The 19,733-nt window shown below is 50.4% G+C and overlaps 1 protein-coding gene and 1 long non-coding RNA gene across 12 annotated transcripts; one reads left to right on the top strand and one right to left on the bottom strand.

Annotated features, from left to right (window-relative positions):
- Positions 1-159: 159 nt before the first annotated feature.
- PAQR7 (progestin and adipoQ receptor family member 7) lies at positions 160-11,649 on the bottom strand. Of its 11 annotated transcripts, none has more exons than XM_061392920.1 (5): positions 11,005-11,649; positions 6,863-6,958; positions 4,987-5,075; positions 3,577-3,667; positions 160-2,273 (listed from the first exon to the last, which is right to left on the bottom strand). In XM_061392920.1, the coding sequence occupies exons 4-5, from the start codon at positions 3,595-3,597 to the stop codon at positions 1,200-1,202; spliced, it is 1,095 nt and encodes a 364-aa protein (XP_061248904.1). In that variant the 5' UTR covers positions 3,598-3,667; positions 4,987-5,075; positions 6,863-6,958; positions 11,005-11,649; the 3' UTR covers positions 160-1,199. The 11 variants fall into 11 exon arrangements, with proteins under 11 accessions (XP_061248904.1, XP_061248949.1, XP_061248939.1 ...); XM_061392965.1 differs by having other exon boundaries at positions 3,577-3,605; positions 4,987-5,175; positions 11,005-11,253; XM_061392955.1 differs by lacking the exon at positions 3,577-3,667 and having other exon boundaries at positions 11,005-11,648.
- On the top strand, positions 9,040-15,888 carry LOC133232988 (uncharacterized). Its single transcript, XR_009731556.1, has 2 exons — positions 9,040-10,025; positions 10,352-15,888. It is a non-coding gene; the product is annotated as an uncharacterized LOC133232988 (long non-coding RNA).
- Positions 15,889-19,733: the final 3,845 nt, after the last annotated feature.

Genomic DNA, 19,733 nt, shown 5'->3' with positions numbered 1-19,733 from the left:
CATATACAGTAAATAAGGCCCACCCCCAGGCAAAGATAAAACAGGATCTCCTCCCTTTGCCCACCCCCAAGCTCCCCCTGAAAACCTCCTCCAACACAATGAGCAGGCCCAAGGGGTGCACCGGGGCCCTCTCTCCAGGATAGGAGACAAGAAGGAAGCAACTGTTGGCACAGTCATTTTATTGCATCCAGGACATCAGAGTCCAGACCACCCCTGATTTCAGCTCCAGTGACTCCTCCTTCCATCCCTCTTGGCCTTTGAACAGGTTTTTCCCTCTGCCTGGAATACATTTCCTCTTCTCCATCTGCAAACTCCTATTCACCCTTCTCAACCCAAGATCCTGAGGGTCCCAGGCAGCACTAATTATTCCCTCCTCAGTGTTTCCCCTGACAGTTCATTCGATAGTAAAGCCTTTAATCCTGCATTAATCCACAGGGCCCCATCAATAGCCTGTCTCTGAGTAGAGGCCCAAGAAACACTGAATGGATAAACACTGAGCTGTGAATGAGGGACCCAGGAAAGATGGGAACAGGATGAGTGGGACACAGAGTCCAGTGATAGGAGGGTGGAGCTCACTGGGACAGTGACTGAGAGCTGTGGGGCACTGGATGGGATCCATTTCCACCCGGCACAATCTTTGACCTTTGGGGGTTCTCTGGAACACCCAAACTCCAAGCTGGAGTTCAAGGAACCTTAAAGTCCTGCACACAACAGAGGGCTGTCCTTTCCCAAGGGGATCTGGGTAGAGGGCACTGCTGATGCTTTCCCTGTCCCTCAGCTCAGATCTGACTCTAACCTAAATCCCAACTTCACCCCCTCCCAGATAATCTGGAAGCCCCAAGTCAGGGTCTTGGCCCCAGCTGATCCCCCATCCTCACCCCTAAGTGAGAGAGGCAGTGAGGGGAGGCAAAACCAGGGTGGCCCACATCTTTCTCTTTCTCTTTCCCTCTCCCAGGGCAGGCAGCTGGGGCAGGCCCAAGAGTAGACCCCAGCAGCTCCAGCCAATCCTCAATCCAAGGACTGGCCAGTGCTGCCCTTGGCAGCCGAGGAATGCACAGAGAATCACCGCGGGCCAGACAAAAACACCTTTACCAGGACTTGTTCCCACCTGGAGCCAAAGTTCCCATCTATTCCCATCTGTTCCCATCCGGACCTTTGGGCCCCCACTATACTTCCCTCCCTACCAGCTGCCACCCCCTTCACTGAGTCTTCCGATGAAGATCAAGTTTGCGCCGTACCAGCTGGCTCAGGAGGAATGCAGTGAGGATGCTGCTGCCTACTGTGAGCAAGAAGAGGCCAGAGAAGTTGTGGGGCCAGCGGGTGTGCAGAGGCTCATAGATGGACCGCCGGGCCTCATAGTCCAGCGCCACGGCCTCCAGCTGGGCCAGCGTGCACAGTACCAAAAAGACATGGAAGAGCTGGTGGCCCTGCCCAAAGACATGGCAGCTGCCAGGGAACCAGCGCTCAGGCATGAAGGCAGAGAAGAAAGCCGCAGCCAACAGAAAGAAGACCACCTGGCATTTGTGGTAGAGAAGAGCCGGGTCATCTGTGGCAGGGTCGGGGGACACAAGGATGCGGTGAGCCACGGGGCTGATGTCCAGTGCGTAGGCCAGCGCGGAGGGTACCTCCTGGCAAGTGCGGCCCAGCAGGCCAGGCTTCTGGATGTACTTGTTGTAGCAGGAGCCAGTGCAGGAAAGCCAAGCAAGAAAGGCAGCCATGGGCAGGAAGATGGTCTGCACTTGGGCATGCCAGGCAGGCTCAATGGCATAGTAGAAGTGTGCCAGGGCGCTGCCAAACTGGTACACGGCCACACCCACATAGTCCAGGAAGAAGAAGCTGTAATGCCAGAACTCGGACTTGGCCTGCAGGAGGTGAGCCAAGGCACTGAGGGAGAGGTAGGTGAAGGAGGCGAGGACGATGATGAAGAGAGGCAGGGCATGTGGGTCTCCCCAGAAGTCCACGGTGCCCACAAAGATGGCAAGCCGCAGCAGCAGCACCAGGGCGGCCAGCAGGTGGGTCCAGACGTTCACCGCCTCGTTGTGCTGCTGGAACAGCGTGCGGAAGTAGAAGCGCCAGGTCCGATGCAGCGGCCGGTAGCCCACGTAGATGTACGGCTTCCAGAAGAGGGGCGGCACCTCAGCTCGATCCACGGTGAACACAGGCTCTGATGGCACAGACGGCTGAGGCTCCTGGTGGACCTGCCGCAGACTGGGCAGGAGGTGGCTGAGCTTCTGGGCCACGATTGTGGCCATGGCTGTGGGCTGGGCAGGGGGCTGGAAGAGAGAGGCCCGAGCAAAGTTAGGGAGCTGGTGTCCTCACCCTCCTGCCCCATGAGCAGCAACTGGGGGGGCTTTGCTGCCCAGTTCTTTCTCCATCTTCCCTACCCCCTTATCCCTACACTGAGTTAAAAAGGAGCAGAGTTGTCCTCAGAGAGAGCTCAGCTCTGACTCACGATTCTTTTGCTCCTTGATCTATCCCAAGGGCCTAGGATAGTGCCTGGCATATAGAAGGTGCTCAATAAATGTTTGAGGCAGGCGTTACTTAGAGGCCACTACGTCAGCCAACTCCTTTCCAGTCCAGGCTCCATGCAGCAGCCCCCGTTGTTTTCTTCCCGTGTTCATGCTGCCGTCAGTGCTCACATGGTGGTGACAATGTCCTTGCTAAGAACAGATTTGCTACCTCTACGTTTAGCTTCTTCCAAATGGCCTGGGTTTCCCACTAACCCTCATTACCCTACATGATCTGGTCCCTACTGCCTTTCCCAGCTTTAGTACTCAACCACAGCACACATCACACCCAGCCACAGCCTCATCAAGCCCCTGGACCTGCTGTTTCACATGTCTGTAGCTCTGGGTAAGCTGTTCCCTCCATCTGAGACATTTACCTCATCTTGCCTGTCTGGCAAGCTCCTAGTCATTCCTCAAAACCCATTTCTTCTGTGATATTTTCCCAGGCTTCCCTGGCCCCCCAGTCCTCTGATGCTGACCCTTCTACTCGAATGCCCACTGTCCTTTGACCATTATAACATTTCTCATAGGCATTAAGTTGTTAATGCAAGCTCCTCCAGGGTAGGCTTATTTGTCTTATTATTTTATGAACCCCTGGTGCTTCGCAGGTAGCTGGTGCTCATTTTCATTCATTTCATGCTTGTGGAATGAAAAATCAGCATAATAGCATCCTGATAATACTTCGTAGCCTTGAAGGCCCAACTCAAAAAGCCACTTTTCTCCCTGCAAGTCCCTAGTAACAACTGATCCTATAAAAACAGCCCTAGCCACACCCCTGCTGAAAAGTTCCTGCCTCTAGACCTTCCACACTGCTAACTGCAAATAAATCCAATCTAACCCCTCACCCTGCATTCAAGACCCCATGACCTGCTCCCACCCTCATTTCCACCTAACCCAAATGTGAGACCCTGTGCCAACTTCCTTTCCCTCTACTGAAGTCCTTTAAGACCAGTACAAGCTGCCACCTCCTTAATGCCCCCTCACTTTCCCCTGTGGAAGATCTATAATGGATTATACAAGTTATCATTTAAAACATATTCATTCATTTATTCATTTAGCAAACACTTACTGAGCTCCTTCTCTGCCTCATGTCCTGTGCTGGGTTCCAGAGTGTAGGGTGGGAGGAGAGTGGAAAAGAATTTGATCCTTGCCTTCAGGAACTTCATAATATGGTAGAGGTTATAGAGAGGAAACCAAAGCATAGCAAATGCTTACACAGCATGTGCTATGTGCCAGACAGTGTCTTAAGCAATTTATGCATATTTGATTCATTTAATCAACACAACACCCTATGAGATAGGTACTATCATATGCCCATTTTTCAGACAAGGAAACTGAAGCACAGAGAAGTTGAGTACCCTGCCTAAGAAGCAGTAAAGGCATGATATAAATTCAGTTTGCAGTCTTTTTATTATTATTACTATTATTTTATTTTTTGACAGCACTGCACAGCATGTAGGATTTTAGTTCCCTAACGAGGGATCGAACCTGCAGCCCCTGCATTGGAAACATGGAGTCTTAACCACTGGGCCACCAGAGAAGTCTCTCAGTTTGTAATTTTAACCACGTCCCAAAACTGCCCTCTGCAGTCAAGGTGGCAAGTACTATTAATAATTTAATAATTATATACTGTTTTTGCCTGATACTAGTTGCTTAATTCAGGCTTATCATTACTCACCGTGCCGTTCATTAAATCAAATATGTATTGATAAACTATCCAGACAACTAGCTAGACAGACAACTCCCCTCCCTCAAATTCTCCCCAAGAAGCTTAATGGACTTAGCAACCAAACTTACTGTTTTTCATTCATCAGATATTTACTGCAACTTCCTTTGCACCAGTCATTCTAAAATGCAAGAAATCTGGGCAAGATAAAGCACTCAAGTTCTCCGCCATCAGCAGCACCATGATCACCCCCAAAGCCCCAGTAATTCGCACATAGTCCAAGCAAACACAGGGTGCTTGTTGTGCAAAGGCAACATCAAGCCACCCCCAGCCCACACTCCACCTCACCCCCAGCCTGATCTGCATCCCTTAGTTCCTCCTGCATTACATTATGGAGTCAGCTCTGGCCTCTGACCTTTCCCAGCCTGGTAGCGAAGTAGGAGTTAAATAAGTCATTACACCACTGCATGGGAGGTGCTACAACAGGGGAGTACAAGAGTCTTCTACTTCATATTCCAAGATGGCCTGGCAGGTTTAGGAATCAGACCCTGCTGATGAACCAATTCATCAGCAAGACCTTGCTAATGACCGTAGTGGGGCCACTTCTGTGCAGAGCACAAGAACCCCCCCCCAGCCCACTTGCTGGTTGAATCCACTTGCCAGAATTGGATTTCTTCTCTTCCCCGAGAGACAGGTCTTTAACCTCAACAGTCTGGCCTCCACCCTTGTCTATAGCTTTGTCTTCCCAACTCAGAACCTCAGGGAACCAAGAAAAGGCCTCTGAAAGCATCTCATGCAGTTCCTTTGTTTTACCTTGAGAAAACAGGAGCCCAGAGACAGGAAGGCTTTCCCAAGAGTTGCCCAATTCGGCTAGCTTTCCATTCCACCATGAGGACAAAGGCCTGGGAATGATGACATGCAGCAGTGCCTTAGTTCCTGGCTCCCTAAAATCTGTCCCATCCAGTTCAGTGCTCCATCCCCACTCTTGGAACTTCCCAAGTCCTAAGAGCATATTAAAAGATCAGAGAAGGCCTGCACCAAAGAGCCTGCTTCACTTTGTTGAACCTATTGGATTGGCCAAAAACTTCGTTCAGGTTTTTCCGTACGATGTTAATGGGAAAACCCAAATACTTTTTGAACAGCTCAATACATTTGCCAAGCTTACATGACCAAGGATTTCCTTTCCCAGTAATGATTATAAAGCTAGCTGAAATGTAGTAAGAGTTTACGATATGCTCACTCATAGCCTGGTGGCTCAGCTGGTAAAGAATCTGCCTGTATTGCAGGAGACCTGGGTTCGATCCCTGGGTTGGAAAGATCCCCTGGAGAAGGGAACAGCTACCCACTCCAGTATTCTGGCTTGGAGAATTCCATGGATTGTATAGTCCATGGGGTCACAAAGAGTCAGACACGACTGAGCGACTTTCACTTTCACTTTCTCACTCATAGCCTTGTTGCAACTCTCATAACTAGCCTGTGAGGTAGATAGAGAGAGGTGAAGCCAGGATCCGGACCCAGCTCTGTGACTGCAGAGCCCAGATACTCTCAGCCACTCCTGTTGCCTTGCTTCCTGTCACAGCCAACCGCATCCCGAAGAACCACTTTGGAAAACTCTGTTCTAAAGCAGGTGACTAGGTCCTTTCCTGCAAATTGCTTCCTTAGGCTTCTAGCAACTGACTTGCATCCAAGGACCTCAGTCTCACCCAGTTACCAGCTCCCTACTCTCTGTTCCAGTGAAGCCTGGCTCACAGCCACCTCCTCAGCAGGGGATAGCTCACTCACTGTCCTCCTCCTCCCCCACACACAGTGGACTTTGAGCGCAGAACCCAGACACCAGATCCTGGGATGACAGAGGTCTAGTCGCCCTGTTTCCTTTAGACCTCAGCCAGCAGCCCAGTTCCATGTGAACAGCTCTATTTTCAGAATTGGTTCCCATCTCCTGACTCCATGAAAGTGGCCCTGGATCCAGGGGAAAGAAGCAGGGGCAGGAGTTTAGCATGACCAGAAGGATGAGGGCGGACACCCAGAGGGCAGGCTCAAGGCATCCTCTGAGCAGTTTGCCCACCCCAGTCTTGTTCCAGGCATCCCACCCCGTCCAGTACACCTTCATGGCCCTCCTCCACACTCAGTCGCTTCAGCATGTCCAGCTCTTTTCAACCCCATGGATTGTAGCCCGCCAGGGTCCTCTGTCCATGGGATTCTCCAGGCAAGAATGCTGGAGTGGGTTGCCATGCCTTCTCCAGGGGACCTTCCCAACCCAGAGATCGAACATTGGAAAGCAGGTTCTTTACCACTAACACCACCTGGGAAGCCCCAGGGCCCCCCTCCAAGTCTCCCTAATTGCACTAGTTACCTAAGGGTTTCTCTTGAACACTAGGGCTGATGACTTCTGCTATAGAACAGAAAAAATTCGCCAGATGCCAGGCACTGGATGGCACTTCCATACGTGAGGGTCACTAGGGGTGGGGCTTCCAGGGACTGTAGGTGTCTTGTGTGATGTCACCAGAGGGTGGGGCTAAAGACCACCTCCACCCTCCACCCTCCCCTCTATTACCACTACTACCTTGGTCAACTCCAGGCTAAACTCTGCCCCCACTAGCCAGGCCTCAGCTATAGAAGGAAGCTCGTGGTTAACCTCTGCATGAAATATTTGGGGAGACTGAGAGCTAGCTGAAATGTTGTGACTTACCCAAGATCACACGGCAAGGCAGGCAAAGCTGGGCTGAGACCAAATGTCCAGGGCCTGGTTGATGGATATCAGGCAAACTTGACTGGCTTCTGTCCCCTACTCAGTAGGAAGCAGAATGGAAGGAAGTTAGGAATCAAGGAGAAAACAGACACTATAAAGGCTCATGAAGCAGATGGACTTCAGATTCAGACAAACCAAGTTGACTTCTGCTTCCATAACACACTAGCTGTGTGACCTAAGACAAGTGACTTACCGTCTCTAATCCTCAGCCCCCTCATGGGAATTTTAACATTATCTACCTCATAGACTGCTACAAATATGAAATCTATGAGAACAGTTTTAGCACAGTTTAGGGATTCAGTAAATTATTCCTATTATTAGTATCAATTATTAATAGTAGTAGTATTTGAAATATTCTTAGCCTGAATATTAGTATTTAAAACATTCCCAAGTTGAAAAGTTTGCTTTGGGTTCTCTAAAAAAAAATCTCAGTGCTCTTTTAGGCCTCAATATCTGGTTCCACTGGGTTTGGAGGCCTTACAAAATTATCTGTATCTCTTTAAACATTTACCTTCCTCTGAGGGTACATTTAGGGACCAGGACAATATGGCTGGAGTTTGGACTTCTGGGGACACTGACCTTATTTAATAATTAAAGTGTTCTTAGCAAAGGCCATTCAGAATAACCTCTCTGGATTCACAGAGCCCTGAAGACTTGCACTTGCCCATTGACCCAAGAGAAGTGAAATCCCCAGAGAAAAGGGGCCTCAGCCCCAGCTGCCCCAGAAGCCCCATCCCTGAGCAGGAGGGTAAAGGTGGAAGACTGTGCTAGCCGGTAATATGTGGCCTGTCTTGCAGGTTCGGGAGCCTTCTGGTTTGACTGAACTTCAGAACTGGGATCTCCATGGCCCAAGTGGGATGTCTTTTTTTCTTTAGTTTACTTATTTTTGACTCTGCTGGATCTTCCTTGCTGCTTGCAGACTTTAGTTGCTGTGAATGGTGGCTACTCTCCAACGCGGGGTGCAGGCTTCTCATTTCAGTGGCTTCTCTTGCTGCGGAACACAGGCTCTGGGGCACCTGGGCTCAGTGGTTGTGGTGCGTGGGCTTAATTACACTGCAGCATGTGGTAATTTCCCCGACCAGGGATTGAACCTGTGTCCCCTGCACTGGCAGGTGGATTCTTAACCACTGGACCACCAGTGGGGAGTCTTCTGTCAGCCTGAGCATCATCTTCTTCTTCTCCCCTCCCACCTCCTCAGCTCTTCCAATTCACATTTCCCTTTTCTAAACTTAAGGTCAACCTCCTCACCTGCTTCCTCAACCAAAGCTTGCCACCCCCCAAGTTCCCCTGGTTTCCCCCTGATACACACTGTCAGAGAGAGGCTCCTTAATATCTCTGGGGGCAAAACAGCAGGCCAGTTTGTGGGGATTAGGTGGTGAATGGGCTTCGGAGTGGGAGAGCCCTGGGTTGTACCAATCTCACAGATTTTACTCAATGAGTACTATACGCGGGGCATAGGGGTGCCGGGCTGGGGGCATATGGTGAACGAAGCAGACAGGCTGCCTGATGGGGCTCACCCACACAACTGAAATACCCCTGAGCCCAGGAAAATAAATAAATAAAGCCCAGAGAGAAGCCCCCTGGCTGGTAATCACGGAGAACTGCAGAGAGCTGCTGCTCCCAGGGAGGGCATCTGCTCATCTGTTTCCTCGGGCAGTTATTTCAAGACAAGCCAGGTCCTTGTTTTCATGTGAGGATGGGATTTCAGGTTTGGAACTTACCAGTTGTGTGACTTTACTTCACCTCTCTGTACCTATCCATTTAAAATCTGAGAATAATAATAGCTACCTCAAGAAAAACAAAGTCACAGATGCTGGATGTTGGCTCTGGCACGGCTTTGGCTCCACCAGCTTTGTTGATTCTAGTCCTGACTCAGCTACTCAATCCTTGTGTGGCCCTGACAAGTCCCTTCTGTTCTTGGCCCTGTTTCTCCAAATGTCAAAGGACAGAATGCATTCTCCGGTGACTTCAAAGGGCCCTTTAGGCCCTGAGACATTCCAACAGTATTTGTTTTAGGCTTCAGTTCAGTTCAGTTCTTACTCAGTGTCAGAAGCTGGAACTTCAGCTGTGAACAACACAGTTAAAACACCACCCTCAGGGAACTAATAGCCCAGTTAATTAACAGCTAAAGGGTAACACCTAAGGGTATTCATACCGTGCCCTCTTGGAGCTTAACAGCCTTGTGTGTGTGTTAATCGCTCAGTTGTCTCTGACTCTTTGGGACCCCAAAGGAGCCCACCAGGCTCCTTTGTCCGTGGGATTCTCCAGGCAAGAATACTGGAGTGGGTTGCCATTTCCTTCTCCATAACAGTCTTACTAAATAGCATCTATTATAAGTATATTTGATTATAATTCTACTTCTTTTGCCTCCTTCCTGTCAAGCAAAATATTCATCTTTGCTTCTCTGGGCCCTGACAGTTCAGTACACTCTCTTAAAGACAACTTCATCTTGCCATGGAAGGCTGTTTAACCTCATCAGACAAAAACAATTAAGGCTAGGCCAGTGTTAACAATGCGGCTGTCAGAAGTAAACCCTCTTGAGAGGTCCTGACAAGGATAACACAATATGGCAGAACCTGAAATATTATTACTAAGACTAGGCACTAACAGTCATCGTTTACAATGGCTTTACACACATTTCACCTCTCCCTCTCAGCAACTCTTTGAACCTGTGACTACGCTGGTGTCACAGCCCGGGAGGGAGGCAGGATGACAGAGCATGCCTATCTTACTCCAAAACCAGTGCTCTTGCCCTTCATCCACTGCGGTCAACTCCCAGGCACCCAGTGAGTGGCCACAGATTATACAAGCAAAGTTTTCATCCCTGGCTGGCTTCTTGATATCTCAGCAACTAGGTCACCTCCCTCAATGCAAACCAATTCGCCAGTTCCTCCCACTGAGTTTAAAGAAAAAGCTCCTCCATGTGTTCCAAAACTGAACAGAAACCTCTTTTGTTTTTTGTAACTGCACTTTGGGCCTCCATTTGTACTGAACCGTGTGATCAGAATGAAATAAATCACTCTTAAAGGAATTCCTCTGCGGGTCTCAGACTCACAACTGCTCTGAGGACAGGGAAACACCTGCTGGAGGAAAGCAGGCCCAGGTGAGCTAGCTACAATTGCCCAGGACATGGGGACAGAAAAGGGACCTGGGTTTATCACTGACCAGTTTCCCTACTGACCTCTTGGCAGGGGAACTAAGCTGGGGAAAAGCAGCCTGTCACTAAGGGGCCCCGCGGTGGTATAAGCCCCAAGATGGGAGGCTGGGTCCCTCTGCAATGTCACGGACATCCCCCTAGGAGCAGCCAGGCCCTGAAAATATATCACACTCAACTCCCCAGTCTTGGTCTGACCGGACCTCTCACTCCTGCCAGGCTTAGTTGGGTAATGGTGGGCGGATGCTCCAGGGAAACCTCTGGTTTCCCTATAGGTCCTCAAAGCCTATAGTCTCGAGACAAGTGCGTCCCTCAACGAGTGGGGGGAATCCCTTATAGTCTCCTGACACCAAAGGAGCCCCGATCTCAACGGACCTGCGCTCCTTTGGAGTGAGAGCCCCTCTGAGCCCCATGCCGTGCTCTTCCACTGTTTCCGATTTTCCAACTGGGAGTCCGTCACACCACCCAGTTCCAGGTACTCACACCCCCTTTCACCCCCAGAATCTCCCTAGATTCCCCCTTCCGTGGGAGGAGCATGGTCCGTGCCCATCGTCCTCCGACACTGCGGTCCTCCCCGGGGCCAGCTCGCCCCACCGCCCGCCTCCTCTCCTCCTTGCGGCTCTGATCGCCCCGGGCCTCCAGCCTCCTCCTGCTGCTCCCCGAGAGGCTCCCCCTCCAGCTCCGCTCCTCCTAATCCAGTCTCTCCGCAGCGGCGCCCCCTCCAGCTGATTCACAGTCAGCCTCCCGCTCCAGCGGGAGATGCTCCCTCTCTGCCGGCGCGGTCCTGTGGGTCTTCCCTCCCTCCCCACATGCCTCTCCCCGCCCGCCACCCCCCCAAACCAAGACACCCAACCCCGAGTCTCGGATGCACCCTGCGCCCCGCCCGGCCCCGCTGCCCAACACCGCCAGCTCTCGGGCAGCCGGGTACCTGAGGCCGAGCCGATCTGCGAGAGGCTGCCCTCGGCATCCAGGCATCCGGAGCGCAGATAAAAGGGGGCGGCCGGGTGGAGGCCCCGCCCCGAGTCGGGGGAGAACTGGTCGCAGACTCTGGGTTCGGGGCTCAGGACCCTGCCACCGCCGCCGCCTGCCCAGGCCTGGATGATCCCGCCCGCCCACCGAGCCGGCCTGGCCGGGCGCCAGCAGCACCTCCACCGCCCCCCACCCCCGCGCCCACGTGTTGCACACGGGGGCAAGAGGGGTCATCCACACCGGCGACGACAGCCTGGCGAGGTCCTGCGTCTTTGGGGCCGAGGGAGACTAGGAGGCCGAGAAAGCAGAAGTTGCTGCTCAGCTGAGGAGTCGCTCCCACTTCCGGCGACTTGAGCCGCAAGCTCCGGAGTCTGGACCTGGCTAACCCGAGAGGGAGGCGGCGAGTTGGAGCTGGAGCACCCGAATTTTCCAGTGAGAGCCCGCAGCCCAGCCCTGAAGCCACGTAAACCCACACAGCCCACCTCACTAGGCTGCTTCTGGTCAGATACGCCTGACCTTCCCCCATCTTCACCTCGCTGCCTGGGGAGCTCCACCCCAACCCTGCACCTCAGTCTTATTCAAGTCCCCACCTAAAGCGCTGTCTTCCGGCAGCTTTTCCTAACCTACCCTGCCCAGCCCAAGACACACTATTTAGACTTCCGTTAAAACACCTGCTTTGGAATTCCCTCGTGGTCCAGTGGTTAGGTCTCAGCGCTTTCACTGCTGAGGCCACGAGTTCAATTCCTGGTCACGGATCCAAGTTTCCACAGGCCTTTCCATGTGGCCAAACAAAAGCCCTCTTTCTACTCCCTGGTGTAACATCTCCCGGCAGGAGAGGGAGTACCTGAAGGGTAGGCCCTTAGAAGATACTGGACCAACATTGGTAGGGCTTGTCTGCTCCTCGGGTATGTAAAGATCTGGACCAGGCAGAGTGGGGAGAAACCCGGACCTGTCTTGGAAGCATCAGCCTGATGGATGGAACTGAGGGGAGACTGCCTCAGGGGGACACCCCCTGCCCTCAGGAGCTCTGAGCCTATTCAGAGGGACAGTTGTAGGGCAAAGGCATGATACAGGATCCAAGTTCTAGCGCTACCCCAACTAACCATGTGATCTTGGGCAAGTTTCCTTGTTCTCAGTGGGCCTTAGTTTATTACCTGTAAAACAGAGCTAATAATACCAACCTGACAGGGGTGTTAGGAGAAGTAAGTAAAACTAAAGTAGATAGGAAGGTTGTTTGTCAGCTGCAATGTACTAGAGGAATGTACACTTCTCTTTTATAACAAAACCTGTATAATCATAATGTAATAGGATGAAATAAGTCTTTACTTCTACAGGTTCAGACAAGCACACAAGAATTACGTGAATCTCCATTGCTCTTATAGCTAGGAAGAGTGGCATAGAAAATCTGATCATTTAGAACAGGTAGGGTATAGCAAATGAAAATAAGTAAGGACATTACGGAGATTATATTCTACATGATGAAACATATTCTACCATAGTGAATAAGAACTTGAAAGGTGATTTGGATTCAGTTTCCGTTTGTGGAACACCTGCTCTGTCCTGGACTTGTTTGTTTTGTGCTGTTTTTAGTATCTCTTTATTTATCTATTTGGCTGCACCAGGTCTTAACTGTGGCGTGCTGGCTCTTCGATCTTCTTTGCAGCATGCAGGTTCTTTAAGTTGTGGCATGTGGACTCTTTTTGTTGCGTCCTGTAGGATCTTTAGGTGCAGCATGTCAGGTCTAGATTCCTGACCAGGGATCGAACCCTGGCCCCCTGCATTGGGAGCAATGAGTCTTCACCACTGGACCAGTAGGGAAGTCCCTGGACTTGTTTTTAAAGCTATAGTTTATTAAGCTCTTGCCATGGGCAAAACTACCTCCTTTGATCCAGATAATCCTATTTACTCATTTCACAAATTGGGAAATTGAGGCTCAGAAAGGAGACATGAGACTGTTAAATTCTCTCATTTGGCCTCATGCATTCCTGCACATTGAATGTGTTGTTCCCCATTTTATGGCTAGAAAACATGAAGCCCAGTGAAGAGAAATGACATATCCCAGGTCTCATAACTCACGGTGTATTTAGGGTCTGGGCAGGAGATGCAGGAGACGTGGGTTCGATCCCTGGGTCAAGAAGATCCCCTGGAGGACGGCATGGCAACCCACTCCAGTATTCTTGCCAGGAAAATCCCATGGACTGAGAAGCCTGGCGGGCTACAGTCCATGGGGTCGCAAAGAGTCAGACACGACTGAGTGACTGAGCACGCACACACGCACACGTGTGTCAGTGAACCTGTATTTGTGCTTGGGGGAGAAAAAGCACTTAACCAGGAAACTTGGCTTGGATACTTGACAGCTGAATGATAAAAGTAATACAAGTAGAAACAGTGATCAGTCGTGACGCACTTGCCATGTGCAAAGCCCGCTAGACACGCTGTAAGCCCGTGACGGGGTGCTGTCGTTATCTCTGTTTGCAGATGAGGAAGCAGACTCGAGAGGATCCTTCTTGCCCTAGGTCACCCAGTTGCCTAGTGGCAGACTTGGATCCAAATCCAGCTCTTAGCTGCTACACAGTACTGGTATCAAATGGTGGAGCTGTGGGGCCAGCACGCATCTTTCCCTGCCCTCTGCTCTGACTCCTTCCAGCCCAGGGAGGGTGAGAGCAGCCCCAGGGCAGCCAAGGGCACCTCCCTTCCCTGTCCTCCCCTGGCTCAGGCCACCTGGTTGAGTCCCAGTGACTCCACTGCTCCAGGATCCCAGAGCCCCTATAAGCCTTTGAGTCCTGTCCCTGGAAAGGGGAACAGGTTATTCTATAACCTGTGCAACATCCACCTGCCCTCCCAGGTGCCGGGCTCGGCCCTTGAAGGAACAGGGAGACTGAATTTTGGGGCAGGCCTAAGGAACCAAAGGCCTCAGAGGTCGGGCTCTGAGTGGGGAGGCCATCTGGAAGGGCTTCAGTGGACTCGAAGTAAGAGAAAGGATGAAGGGGGCGCCTGAGCTGTCTGAAACACAATCTCTCTCTTTTTTTTTTTTTTTGGTATTTATTTATTTACTTGGCTGTACTGGGTTTTAGTCGTGACATGCAGGATCTAGTTCCTTGACCAGGGGTCGAACCTAGGCCCCCTGCATTGGGAGCACAGAGTCTTAGCCAATGGACCACGAGGGAAGTCCCTGGAACACATTCTTGTCTTTTCCCCCAAGCAAGTGCTTCCGTCCTCTGGAGGCAGCAAAGCCGTGAGGCACATGAGTGTGTTCTACCTGGGTTCACATCTTAGTTCTACCACTTACCAGCAAGTTATGTATCTCCTTCACTCTAAAACAGGCTAATGATACCCACCATATAGGGTTGGCATGAGGATTAAATGAAATAATACATGTGACATGTTCACAGAGCCTGGCACAGAGGGACTGCTTGATAAAGGCCAACTATCAGTCTGTTTCAATTCTTTACTCCATCCCCTTGCAAATAGGTGAGAAAAATAAAAGAAAGTAAAGAAAAATTTGTGGTAAGCCCCCAAATTTTGAAATGGTTTGTTACACAGCATGGTTGAAGCTATTCCTGACTCGTACACATAGCAAAGCCAGAGTTGGAACCTAGGGAATCTGACTCAAGACCATAACCTCAACCATGCTTGGTGCATGGGGAGTGCAATGCAGGAGGGACTGGCTTCCTACAAAGATTCTCTGTGTCAAGGCCACTTGGGGCGACTCTTACAGTATGAGGAGTTTCTCCTCAAGCCCTGGGGAGGAGGAAGAACTTTCAAGGCAGCGGGAACAATATGTGCAAAGGCGCAGAGGTGTGAGTGGCAGGGTAAGTTTAGGGGATGAAAAACTTTAAACATAGGGGACCCGGTGGCAGCAGAGGACATTGGAAAGGTTGGTGATGCTAGCGTTGGTGATGCTAAAATGTAGGGAGTCAAGGCGGGACAGCTTCAACCCTGAGGGCAGTGGGGAGATGAGTTAGAGAGAGGGTTTTTTTCTGGCGAGAGTTAGGTGGGATGGGATAGCTTTCTTCTCATTTCAAGCCTAGTGAGGTGGCTTCAGGGAGACCAGTCAGAAAGGTAGTGGGCTGGACTCTGTGGCTGGTCTCTAACTCTTACCTAAGGATCCCAAGGTGTGAGTAGCAGCAGAGGAGGAGGCAGTGGGAGGAGGGAACTGCACTCATACGTGAGCAGGTCATGGGTCTGTGCTGCCCCCGACCAGAACTGGGTCATAGGAGAGAGTCAGCCTGGGGCAGCCTTAGATCCCGCCCACAGAGGTCTCCAGAAATGGCCCAGTGCCTCAGCAGAAGGAGGCTGCAGGTGTCCTGAGATGTTGGGAACAGGGCAGGTTCACTGTAAGCAGCTGGCTGGTGGATGCACTTTGTTCTCAGCAAGGGAAGCAAGGGATCGCCAGGTGGGAGGCCCCGCAGTGACCATTCCGTGTGGCAAACACAGGAGTGGCCCAGGCCATATCTTCTTGGCCCACCAAGATTTCAGCCTCAGCAGTGGCGGACTGTTCGGAACGTGAGGACCCCAGCCCCACTCCAAGCACCCGCCAAGCCTGCCTCTCCTTTCTGGCCTCAGGGCGTTCTTGGAAGCTCTAGCTCAGCCTGCCAGCTGAGCTGCAGACTAGAAATGCAGACAGCCAACACCCTGGGAGCAGCCCTCACCCACAGTGTGTCAGAGCTGTTGGAGAAAGCCCCAGCCTCCTGTCCAAGAGAAGACAGCTCCAAAGGGCACTGTCTGCAGGGCAGACCGGCAGACACCTCCTCCTTTGTGCTCTGCGTCCTTTCTGGTCTGTCTGCCCACTCCCTCCCTTCACTTCCAGCGATCACCTCCCAAATAAACTATCTGCACTTAAGTCTCTGTTTCAGGCTCTGATTTGGGGGAAAACCAGAGCAGGACTTCCAGGAAAGCAGACCCACCCACAGGAAGAAAGAGTCAGTTTTAAATCTCTGCCAAGCCTGGGGTTTTCCCTCTGGCTCAGCTGTTAAAGAATTCACTTGCTGGCAACCCACTCCACTATTCTTGCCTGGAAAATCTAATGGACAGATGAGCCTGGTGGGCTAGTCTATGGCATCGCAGAGTTGTACACAACCTAGCAACTGAGCAACAACAACACACAATCAGGCAGATTGTGATTTGGGGAAATAGTTCTTGATGGAAATGTGACATAAAATGAAGAGTGAAGTGACCTAGCAATATGGAATACAGAGTTTTGTAAGAAATTAACGTTTGTGTATAGAATAATAATTGCAAATATTCAAACAATAAAGTCCATGGCTAAAAAAAAAAAAAAAGAATTCACTTGCCAACGCAGGAGACTCCAGTTCAATCCCTGAGTCAGGAAGATCCCCCGGAGAAGAAAATGTCAACCCAACTCCAGAATTCTTGCCTGGGAAATCCCATGAACAGAGGAGCCTGGCGGACCCCAGTCTGTGTGGTCCCTAAAAAGTCAGATGCAACCCAACGACTATATAACAACAACAATAACAACAACAAACCTGAAAATGAAAGTGTTAGTTGCTCAGTCTTGTCAGCTCTTCGCGACCTCATGGACTGTAGCCCGCCAGGCTCCCCTGTCCATGGAATTCTCCAGACAAAAATATTAGAGTGGGTAGCCTTTCCCTTCTCCAGGGGATCTGCCCAACCCAGGGATTGAATCCAAGTCTCTTACATCTCCTGCCTTGCAGGCAGATTCTTTACCATCTGAGCCACCAGGGAAGCCCAACAAAACTGGAAAGCAAGAAAACTAGCTCAAATCAGAGGGTTAAGTCAGACACTTCCTGATCCTATAACTTGCTGCGGGAAGGGGTGCAGCCTCATACGGCAGGCATCAAGGAGCCAGTCCTGGTGCCACCCTGGCTCCTTTCCTACTCCAGACTCAAGCTGCCAACACATCCCCATCTCTTTGCCTTTGCACCGGATGTTCCTTCTGTCTGAAGCTCACTTTGCCCCAGACAGGACCTATTACTTAATTTCTGGGGCCCTGTATAAACAAAAATGCAGGGCTTTGTTCAAAACTTAAAAATTTCAAGACAGCAATAGCAGAGTATTAAATCAAGCATGGGACCCTTCAGAACACAGAGCCCCATGTGACTACGTGGGTTCCATGGCCATGAATCTGGGCCTGGCTCCAAAAAGCTGAATGTCTGGCTGCCCCTTCCTTCACATCTCTACTTAAACGTCACCTTAGCAGCAGAGGCTTTCCCTGACCACTTATATCAACTGGCACCGAATCCTCAACGGCACCCCTATCCCACCCAGTACCTCTGATAATCCATCCCAGTCTCATTTTCCTTCTGGACACTCAGCATGCCTGCGGAAAATGCTATGTGGCATTTCAGGGAGCTCCAAGAAACTCTGGTCCTTTATGTCTCAGCACAGAAAGAATTCCACGAAAGGCAAAGCGGTAGATCAGTGGTTTATTAGAACAGGATGCTTATGAGGCTTACAAGTGGGCAAGTGCTGCACATGGAGCATTTGGTGGGCTACTGTTTTACAATCAAAGGACAAGTGGGGAGGGGAAAGACCACCTTCTTCCTCATTCTTGAATAGAGATCACCCTTCCATCATCAGCACCTTCTCCAGGTTGGGCAGGGGAATTTTCTTGGCCCTACAGGGTCAAGCCAGGGCTGTCATGGCACAATGGAAAAGTAGTTCCAGGTCTCAGTACAGTGAGAGTCTTTGCTTTGAAATGTCACCTTTCCATAGTTATTGTGTGTGTGTGTGTGTGTGTGTACAGAGCATGTCCGAGGGGTCATTAACTCAGCTGAGCTCACTGGGCAGGATGTGGGTCTCATGCCGCCATCTTTATTGTCTGGGGGCATGTCTCGTGCTTCCGCTGCACGCGCTTTATGCCAAGTAACCTGCTTGGTTTTGTGGTTAAGTAATCATTAACTTCTGCAATTGATTTCCTATTTTATTGTTGTCTTTTCCATTAGACTGTAAGCTCCAGGGACTTTGAATTTGAGTAAGCTCTGGGAGTTGGTGATGGACAGGAAAGCCTGGGGTGCTGCAGTCCGTGGGGTCACAAAAAGTCAGACATGACTGAGCGACTGAACTGAACTGAATCATTAACTTTCTTTCTTGAGTAATCATTAACTTACAGGGGTCTCCCACACCTTCTTCTTCTTTTTTTTCACTTACAATTCTCTAGTGGGATTAACTATTTCATTACCTACTTTGTCCCTTTACTCTGTCCCTATCATTGCCATACTGATGACCCCAGGGTCACCCGTCCTTCCTGGTCCCTGCTATTTCCAAACTGGAAGAGTTCCTAACACATAGTAGGTGCTCAACAGAGGTTAATGGAGTGGAGGGAGGGAGGAAAAGAGGGAGGAAGGGGAAAGGAAAGATGTCTTCATTGTGGAGCAAGCCTGGCCTGGGAGAGAGGCCTGAAGTTGTGACTCAACTCTTTCAAATTACTGAAACTATTTCATGACTTACATGATCGGAAACTTTTAAAATCTGAGCACGTCCAGTGAAGTCATGGAATCTGCTCTTGGCTTCAACCAAGGGACAAGACGACCCAGCTGCAGAAAGTATCTTCACAGGCAGTGGGGGCAAAAGACAAAGATGTTTTCTTCAGTACAACATTTGCCTGTGTGCAAGGATTTTTGTAAGTTGAAGTTCCTAGAAGCAGAATTATCAGATCAAGGGGGATTGTGATAGTTATCACTAAAGTACACTTTTTCACATTGGACTAATTTACACTTCCACCAACTGAGTGTGAGTCAAATCTTTTGATGTTTGCCAAAGTGCTACGTGCAAATGGAATCTCGGTTTTCTTTTGCTTCACATTTCTCCTTTTATGAGTGAGGCTGAATATCCATTAAAACACACTGTGATACTGTGATTTATTAAAAGAAATGCATTTGATCTTTGGCCCCGTTTCTGACATAGAGCTTCTGAAACCCTTGTCCTGTCCTAAGTGATGCGGGCACAAGAGCATCTCTTGTTCTAATATTTGTCTTTGACCCTGTTCCTGACACAGGGTTTCTAAAACCCTGTAGCAAGTTAATCAGACCCAAGGAAGGGGTTATTGGAACCTCTGACCCATAGCTGGTTGGTCAGAAGCACAGGTGCTAACCTAAGCTTGTGACTGGCATCTGAAATGGGAGAGAGGGGTTGTCTCATGGGACTGAGTTCTTAAACCTGTGGGATCTGATGCTGTTTCTGGGTAGAGAGTATCAGAACTGAGTTGAATTCTCAGAAGCCTTGCTGTGCCTGAGAATCGTCCAGTGTTGTGTGGGAGTTCGCCCTTCCCCCAACTCACATACACATTGGGTTGGGTCCAGGAATCCAAAAGACACTTTTAATTTTTTTTATTTATTTATTTTTGGCTGTGCTGGGTCTTCATTGCTGTGCGAGGGCTTTCTCTTGTTGCAGCCAGTGGGGGCTGCTCTCTAGTTGCGGTGCATGGACTTCTCATCGTGGTGGCTTCTCTTGTTTCAGGGCACAGGCTCCAGGCACGTGGGCTTCAGTAGTAGCACGCTGGCTCTATAGTTTCGGCACACAGCCTCAGTCGCCCCAAGGCACGGAGGATCTTCCTGGACCAGGGATCAAACGTGTGTCCCCTGTATAAGCAAATGGATTCCTAACCACTGGACCATCGGAGAAGTCCCAAAAGACACTTTTGAAAGAGAAACAATTCACCCCAAATCCCCTCCTTTAACACTCTGACTTTAACTTCCTGAAGTTTAC

This window comes from Bos javanicus, chromosome 2 (genome assembly GCF_032452875.1).
Source record: "Bos javanicus breed banteng chromosome 2, ARS-OSU_banteng_1.0, whole genome shotgun sequence".
Classification (NCBI taxonomy): domain Eukaryota; kingdom Metazoa; phylum Chordata; class Mammalia; order Artiodactyla; family Bovidae; genus Bos; species Bos javanicus.
This window is presented reverse-complemented; position numbering and strand designations above follow the sequence as displayed.

Excerpts from the sequence above, each read along its gene's own strand:
- PAQR7 (XM_061392913.1), bottom strand. The coding sequence starts at position 6,617 with ATGGAAGTGCCATCCAGTGCCTGGCATCTGGCGAATTTTTTCTGTTCT. Across the intron at positions 3,606-4,986 it reads TGGGCTCCTGTTTTCTCAAG|CACAGGACATGAGGCAGAGA; the intron begins GTAAAACAAAGG and ends TCTGGAACCCAG. Across the intron at positions 2,274-3,576 it reads TGAGGCAGAGAAGGAGCTCA|CCCCCTGCCCAGCCCACAGC; the intron begins GTAAGTGTTTGC and ends TCTCTCTTCCAG.